This window comes from Aythya fuligula, chromosome 4 (genome assembly GCF_009819795.1).
Source record: "Aythya fuligula isolate bAytFul2 chromosome 4, bAytFul2.pri, whole genome shotgun sequence".
NCBI classification, from domain to species: Eukaryota; Metazoa; Chordata; class Aves; order Anseriformes; family Anatidae; genus Aythya; species Aythya fuligula.
Genome location: NC_045562.1, coordinates 35582715 through 35591055, shown reverse-complemented (window position 1 = coordinate 35591055; position 8341 = coordinate 35582715). Strand labels below are relative to the sequence as shown.

At 36.9% G+C, this 8341-nt stretch overlaps 1 protein-coding gene across 1 annotated transcript; it reads right to left on the bottom strand.

Moving 5' to 3' along the window:
- Nucleotides 1–218: 218 nt before the first annotated feature.
- On the bottom strand, nt 219–4925 carry FREM3 (FRAS1 related extracellular matrix 3). Its single transcript, XM_032186252.1, has 4 exons — nt 4868–4925; nt 4496–4621; nt 2951–3202; nt 219–337 (listed from the first exon to the last, which is right to left on the bottom strand). The coding sequence occupies exons 1-4, from the start codon at nt 4923–4925 to the stop codon at nt 300–302; spliced, it is 474 nt and encodes a 157-aa protein (XP_032042143.1). The 3' UTR covers nt 219–299.
- Between the last annotated feature and the right edge of the window lie 3416 nt (nt 4926–8341).

Sequence of the window (8341 nt, the reverse complement as noted above, 5' to 3'; positions counted from 1 at the left end):
ATGGAAGGTGCTCACTAGGATTCAGGCCTCCAGACTTGAGATCCAGGGACACCAGGGACTTCTGACTGTTCCTTATGCAATGAAAGCATCTGATTGCATCCCAATGAGTTGATGCTTACTGATCTTATACTGCTGATAACTGTGTGGAAAATATGTTTAAAAAAATGACAATTCCCCTTGCTTCTATAGATTGAAATTAGAGTGGACTCACAGCAAAATCAGAGATAAAACTCCACTGCTGCACAGGCTGATGGAAGGTTGGCTCGCTTCCTAACAGTGTAAATGCAAGGCCAGGGTGGTCAGCAGACACCGATGACAGAACAGAACATTGATATTCCTGAAAGAAAAAAAGAGTAAACTGTAATTTGCCAAATTACTACTAGTAATTGGCATGGTGGCATGATAAAACATCTGACATGGTATAAAATCAGCATGCAAAAGCAAAGAAGTGAGAGTGGAAAAGAAATTAACTTTCTGATGAGAGGCAAGGAATGCTTACTTGTATACAAGCCACCTACCATAATGCAGCTCTGCGCATTGTGAAGAACAACAATTCTTGCACAGGTTTTGTTCTTTCCTTAATCAAATACTATGCGCATAGTTATTTCACATACAACCATATTAAGATTTTTTTGTGTCCACAAAACTCTATAAATACATGAAATCAGGAAAAGATCTAGTGAAGAGGATATTTTTTCATAATCTTGTAACTAGGCTTTTATAAAAATGATTTTTAATTATATATATACAGTTAGAAATGCAACATTAGTTCACTACCTTACACACAACAAAGAAAATCCCATAGGACTAATCTAATTTATTCACCTGAATGGTGAGTGAATCATTTACCATGTCTATTTTGTTAACCACTTCTCTGCTCTTCAGTAACTGTAGTTAAATTCCATTTCTATATACCCACTCGTTAATTAACTTCAAATGATACATGCTGCAGTTACTACAATTCTTTGTTATTTTGGCAGCAAATCTGATCATCTATCACATACATATTTAAAAAGAAAATTTTGCCTTCAGCTTGATTAACCTGAGTATCTCTGAAGACTTATCTGTCTCTTGCCAGCGTATCATCAATTTTCAGGGCTGAACAGAGAAAGTCTCATCAATGCAACTGATTTCCTTGACATCCAGCAGCTATAACTTTTTTCCATCTAATTCTTGAATACTTTCCTTCATTTATGTCACTGTGGTGCTATGCGAATGAGTGTAAAAATTAGTTTCAGAAATATTTGAGCTTTAAACCTTTTCAATCCCCAAGTTTTATGTAACTGGCGCCTCTTGAGACCTAATAATGAGTTATTTCTGTTTTTTACATAATATGACTCAATGAGGAGCTATGGCTTGAGGAGCTATCACTTGAGGCAGTCTGTGGCAGGCATCTGCTTATGACAGCAACAACACAATCTTAGGACCCTTTTCTATATAAAGTCTGTTCATTTTAAATAATCCCTGGGCATATGTTTCCCAAACCATACTCGATCATACATTTTGATCGATGCCTTTCTCCTTATGCACAAATCACATCAGACTCTAGTAGAGGTGGTGGAAATGTGAATCCTTCTGATGTAAAATGGGCATAATTCTTCTATGACTGTAATTTGAGAGGTGAAAAGCAGGTCCACGTACAGACAATACTGAATTTTTTCATGCGTTTCCCAGAAAAAAAAAAGTCACTGTATCACATGCTTTATTTTCCAGTATTAGGACATTATGCAGAACCATTTCTTTAAAAATGTAGTAACATAGGGCCCTTCTCAGAGGGATACACGAATACATGGAAACAAAAACAAAAACCAACCCGAAGCAGTAAAACTAGCAAACTACATTCCCCTCCATCCTCACACACACACACAGCACTGTGGATACCACTGATCTCAGCAGCTTTATGAAACTCTCGTGAGACATCTCAACAGAACAGCTAGCAAGACAAAAATATTTCCATTCCCAACTCTGCTCTGGTATCTGACTTTCAGAATGGGAATAGTAACTAAAATAACGTAAAAGTTCAATATCTGTATTTATCTCACCTTAGTGTACATTATTTTTACTGACTGCATGGATTTTCTGAAATATGCATGACTTGTGAACCACTCTGTGTAAATATTGAAATTGCACCATCAGAAAATCCAACAACATACCAGACTGCTTTCTTTGATGACACTAAATGGTTTTCCTTCTTGCTGCAAAGCTTAATGCAAGTAAAAACTTTGTCTCTCCATTTCTTTCTTTTTCTCCTCTCCTTGTTGTTAGAGGCATCACAGTACACTTCATCAAGACTAATTTGACCAAGGACTGTGCAAATACTGTCGTGTCACATCCTGTATCAGAACTGTGCTCAGCTCTTTTCAGTTGGAAAGAGGCACTTTCAGGCTTACTATTGCCTTATTCCTTTGCTGAGTCTAGCAATTAATTCAAGCTTTGTATGTATACTTTGACTATTAGCATACTGCACTTAGAAGAACTTTAATCTTGACATACTGAGAATCAACGTGCATGTCAAACTAGCCTCTAGTAACTCTACTTTTCTGCTTTAACTGATGGTTTCCAAATTATTTCATCTATATTATTGTCACAAAATTAATAGTGTACCTGTGGAAACTACGGCAATCACAGGCTCTGCTGCAGTAATGTAAATCTAGTCCTTGCAGAGCTACTTCAGGGTAACGAAGCTACTTCTATATCTGTAACGAGAATAAAATCTAATCCTCAACCCCTTCTGAAGCAACAAAACAGTGAAAGCCAAAATGAATGATTTATATTTACACTGTATCTTAAAAATAGTTCATGCCTGTCCTGCCAGTTGTTATAAGGAGTAAGTGAATCTTAGACCCAAAGTTTCAGATGCTTAAAAAACAAAATCACAAAGAGAATATTTATCAGTAAAAGTTCTAAAGAGGAAAGTCCCAGCAAAACAAACATGTTTCTTTGTACTCACCATCATCTATGTCAACCAAGATTATTACTTCAGTGCTCAGGAATTCAGTACCAACTTGGCCTCCTCGTGGCATGCTCAGGGAAATATTGAAGGTCTCTTCTTCCTCATAAAGGGAGTCATCAATAATGATAATATGACAGCTTTTCTCAGTCTCATTCTTATTAAAATAAACAACACTGGAATGACCTTCAGGATGTGAGATGTAGTCAGAAAAAGACAAGACAGTAGATGGTACAGTACCAGCAGCTGAACCTATGAGGAGAGAAATTAAATGTCTTACAGGGAGTCATGACATTAAAGAAGCAGAAGAAAAACAGTCCTTTAAATTAAACAAATTGAAAAGAACGTTTTATGCTGGAACTGAGTAACAAATACACATTAATAAGTTAAACACAAGCAATTCTTCCTATTCATTTATGGTTACATTTTTTCCAGTAGGAAAGTGACTTAGCGGATTCTTACCATCATCTGGCACCCTCATGAAACCTGTCCTGCTCCTGATATCCTATTCACTCCAGTTATCCTGACTCATCTTTTCTGTAGGGCTTTACTTCAATTGTGTTAGTGAAGTGAGTAAAATAACCAAAAAAAAAAAGCTCCCAAAAATATGCTTTGATCTAAATCATTTAGAGTACAGCCCCACCAGCAGTTCAACAGTCACAATGTAAGGCAATTTTGAGCAGGAAGAAGGAAAGAATGCAGGAACGGCTTTTCCTTTTAATTTCTATGTGCCATCCTTTCATGGACCAGAATGCAGGAAAGTTTCTGGGACTTTAGGATGAGCTTATCCTGTACTAACAAATGTGAATCTGAACTTCACTTTTACCTCATTGTGCAATTCCTACAAGGAATAAATAAATAAATACATCACTCCACCTTACTTACGCTGCATTTGTTTGAAATACATCTTCAAAAAGTATAAGTCTAATACACAGTATAAACCTAAGTCAAAAGGGATATAAGGACAAAAAGTTTTCGCTAACTTGGTAAGAATTTCTGTGCCCCGATGCACAACAAAAAAGGGGAAAATGAGGCTGAGCTCTTTTAAGTCACTGATGAAGTAACAAATGACAGAATCCCTAACTCTCTGAGGATTCCTGCTGTCCACTCAGGCTGACTCTTATAGGTAAAGGTAAAATAGAAACAAAAGACATCAGAAGGATTTTTTTCAACTAGAAGTTTAAGCAAGTCACAGACCTAAGGATGCTTTCCCATTATCCTTGCCCATGAAGCATACCTAATGATCATATCCTCTAAACAGTCTTTTTTTTTCCTCCTCTAAACAATCACTGCAGGGACAGGCACTTTCTCTTCTGCAAGAAAAAGCTGCAGGCAATAAAATGGTCTCTTCCAAAAATACACATACATGCATGTGTGTACACATGCACACAGGCACTTACATTTTGGTCTTCAAAATATTCTTTAGGCAGAGAACTACACAAATTAAAACAACATGCAAGTTGTCTGCAAAATCACTTGTTTCAACTACTGAAATTACTGGAAATACCTGCTAACAGGTGGATGTTTCCCAGCTAGATAACATACCTTGGAGTGCAGAACAAATGACCATCAATTGTTGAATGACATCACCAGATCTTCTAGGAGGAATTAGCAGTCCACCTACGTCTTCCTCTACTCTGTATGCCAGTTGAGGAATATATGCTGTAGATACTGGGAAGAAAAACAAGATGAGAAAAGGGGGGATACAGGCTGAACACCTGCATGACATTACATACAGAGTAAGCAGGTAGCCAGAGAAGTGCTTCAATAAAGAATACAAATTCCTTGTGCAGCTAGTTGAAGCTTTAAGACAGGATGGAACAACAGAACAAAGAAAGATGAGGTACTTACGGGGCTTGCAAGTGATCAGTACTGCACCTAATCACAATTTTTCAGGGAACAAGAAGTGATACATACCATCACCAGGATCCACAATTTCAACTATTACCAATTCTGGAATCTCAAAGGCAGCCATAACTGGGTCAGACAAAACAATCTGGAATGTTTCAGATGCTTCATATTCGTTGTCTACAAATACCCTCACTCACCAGGTAGCAGAAGCCTGTCCTGGATTGAACGGGACCTGTTTCTGAGGTTTCCCCTTGAAGTCTTTACCCTAACTGCTGTACCATCTTTGGTTCCAACAGCTGAGTAAAAATTCAGAGGAATTACTCTCCACATATTTTAATAAAATTAAAACAACAACAACAAACAATTTTTAAACGCTCATTTGGAAGTTAGTGACCTTGAAAAAAATAATAAGACAGTTACACAACACTTTTCACTAACACTGTTGCATAGCTCATTAAAAATAAATAAATTAGGGTAGGGTCCTGCTAATGTGTGCATAAGGAATTGTATTTACTTTAATAATTCCATTGACTTCACCTGCTGAGCACTTGAAAACTATACAAATATAAAAAAGGTTAACACATGAGGATATTTATCAAATATAACTTAAGAGAACTATTCAGCAGAGCCAATTTTCCCATTTGTATAAAAACATGTGGATTGAGTTTTCCAGTTATGCCTTCAGAAAAGCTATAATAGCCTTTTAAGAAAATTATTCATGTCACTCTGGATGTTCAAGGCTTCGCTGAAAGTGTAACTTGGTCATGTACATTTAAAAACAAACAAACAAACATCACACCATTATATTTACTACTTTGTGCTGAAAGTTTCTGTTACCTCTCTGTGTCTGTGTCGTACTCATACACACTTAATGTTTGTGAAGTTCTTTCATCACTGCTACCTTTGCACTAAATAAACCCTAAAGACTTGTCTCATCTGTCCAAATCTTGCTTGCATGCTCTCTTAGCAAGATTAGTAAATAACTGGACATTTGACATAGAATTGCAGCTCAGTGAGACAGAATAATGTTCTCAGGGTTTACTGTGTACACTATGCTATGCAGATTTGCTTTTTCTCTCCCACCCCCACTTTTTCTTCCTTATTTAACTCTAAAATGCAGTAACTTGTCAGATGTCTATCATCTCTGCTGGGGTATTATCCCAGCAGAATCTTTTCACTGTCCAGGTTTACAAGACTGCGTGTCCTCACCTTGACAAAAATCAGAGAGGTTTGTGTCACAGAGATTCCAGAGCCAGAGATGAATCCATTTAGTTCAAAGTAAAGCAGCAGATGATGATTTAACTCAAAGTAGGCTTTTCTTTCTATTCAGATCAGAAGGCTTTTGTTGTAGCATGAGTTCATAAAATAATGTTAAAGCATGACGGTTTTGTAGAGCAACAACGTAATACTCAGAAATTGGAACGTGCTTTATTGTGAACTTGCAAGCAGGATGCTACAACTGATGCAAAGTTTCATTCTGCTTTTGTTACTTAATGCAGTAAAAACACTCAATGTTATGATTATTTTAAATTATTATTATTATTTTTTTAAGTGAAGCTGTACAATATGTACAAAAAATGTCAGGGAAAGGAATCGGTAGAAGATTTTTATTTTTTTTTATGTGAAGTGTTTTTACAAAATTTTAATCCTGCATAGCTTTATAGCTAGGTTTCTTGTTTGTTTTAATCAAAGGTGCACACATACTGGCAGAATCCAACTGTGGATGTAATGAAGCAGAGATCTGTAACTCACCGTGGGGTTTTGAAATTCATTACCACCTTTGGGTTTCAATCCAGCGTTAGTTCACATATATGAGCATTTTTTTATTGAGGTTCAACAGCAGCAATTATGACACACTTTATTTACCTCCCCAGCTGAGAATAATTAATCCCTCTCAAGTCAACAGCCTACATGACTGGGGGAGAATCTGATGGCTCGTGAAGAGCTTCTGAAGGCAGTGGAGTATGAAATCATTCCTAAAATAGAACTTGCAGTTTCTCTAGTATAAAACTACTTAGGCTTTAAATGTCTGATTTAATCTGCAGATAATATGCTGATATATTTGTGTTGAGCAAAGCAAATATTGTGAAGTGTGGGTTTAAATGATAAAACACTTAAAACCTTAACCCCTTTTTTTTGTTAACTTGTTTTTAAATAAGGAGAAAAAAACCTTTCTGCTCAGTGCTTCTCAAATTCCTCGATGCAAAGAAGATTTCTCTGATTTCTATTTTACTCTGCAGAGCTGTCACAAGTGGGTACTCTCCTATCCCATGACAGCACACTCATAACTTGTGTGCTTCACACCTGACATGTCTCTTAGCAGACAACCCTTTGAGAATATCTAGCAGCTTTCAGATTTTCTTGTCACTCAAAGGCCAGCATAACACTGCCCTTGTAAAATGTGGAGTTGTAACTCACTTCATAAGTTGGTTCTGCAAGCAGAGACAGGCTACTTCAAGATATCTAACAAATAACTTATTTATCAACTGAAGTTAATATGAAATGTATCTTCCTGCCAAAATAAAACGTGTAATTTTCCAGGACTGAATGGGCACAGATCAGGAGACAGAGCATCCTGATTTCTATTGTTTCACAACTGACTTCAGGAAAAAAGCACTGGATAAACAGCAGAAAAAGTACTGGATAAACAGCAGAAGCTTATTTACTGATTTGTTCTTATTTCTACTGATATATACTCACTTAGATTTATTGGAAAATGAAACACAGAGACATATCTGAGCAATAAATATCTATACCATTGTTATTCTCATTATTATTTTGCATTTATTATATATAAACAGATGAACAAGCAACTGTGGAACAGCTCCTTAGCAGCTGCCTTTCCTGTTGCAAGAAATTTCAAACATTAAAGATTTACTTACTGATAAAAGAGGTTTCTCCCAGATATCCTCTGCATCTTATGGTCACTTCCAGAAATTTCTAGTTCTCATCCACTATGCAGTACTCCCTCTCCAGCGAAATCCAAGCCCAGTTCAGTCAAAATGGTTGACTCTTTAACACATTCCCCGCTGTGTAGAAGAAAAAGTGTCCTGAATATTACTTACTTACAGTTAGCAAAATGCAACTAGAATTCCCTTAGATCATAGCTTAAATACATTTATATTTACCTCAGGACAAAACCAATCTCCTTTTTCACCTGTGCATACGAGAGCAAGAGGTGCATCACATGAACCACAATGCCTCAGTTCTCCCAGAACTTCCATAGGCAACTGGCACATATCTTCCACGTGATGGGGTCTAGCTCAGGGGTCACAGCCTCTGCCTTAGCACACCAGCTCCCTAACTGAGCTACCTCTTAGCTCTCAAAGATTACTTTTTCAAAGATTACTCCTGTCAGGAGCAGGATTAAGCTGGGAAAATAATTCTTTGGAGCCCTTTGGTGGGTGATGTTGCAGTCTTACATTACTGACTCTCTTTAACAATGCTAGCACGCACCTATAAACATCAAACATGAGCACAAGCCGAATTCAGCATCTTTTTTTGCTGTTGTTAAAATTAATGTTAGTTACATTATTCTTC

Excerpts from the sequence above, each read along its gene's own strand:
- FREM3 (XM_032186252.1), bottom strand. The coding sequence starts at position 4,925 with ATGGCTGCCTTTGAGATTCCAGAATTGGTAATAGTTGAAATTGTGGAT. Across the intron at positions 4,622-4,867 it reads AATTGTGGATCCTGGTGATG|TATCTACAGCATATATTCCT; the intron begins GTATGTATCACT and ends TTTTCTTCCCAG. Across the intron at positions 3,203-4,495 it reads CATTTGTTCTGCACTCCAAG|GTTCAGCTGCTGGTACTGTA; the intron begins GTATGTTATCTA and ends CTCTCCTCATAG.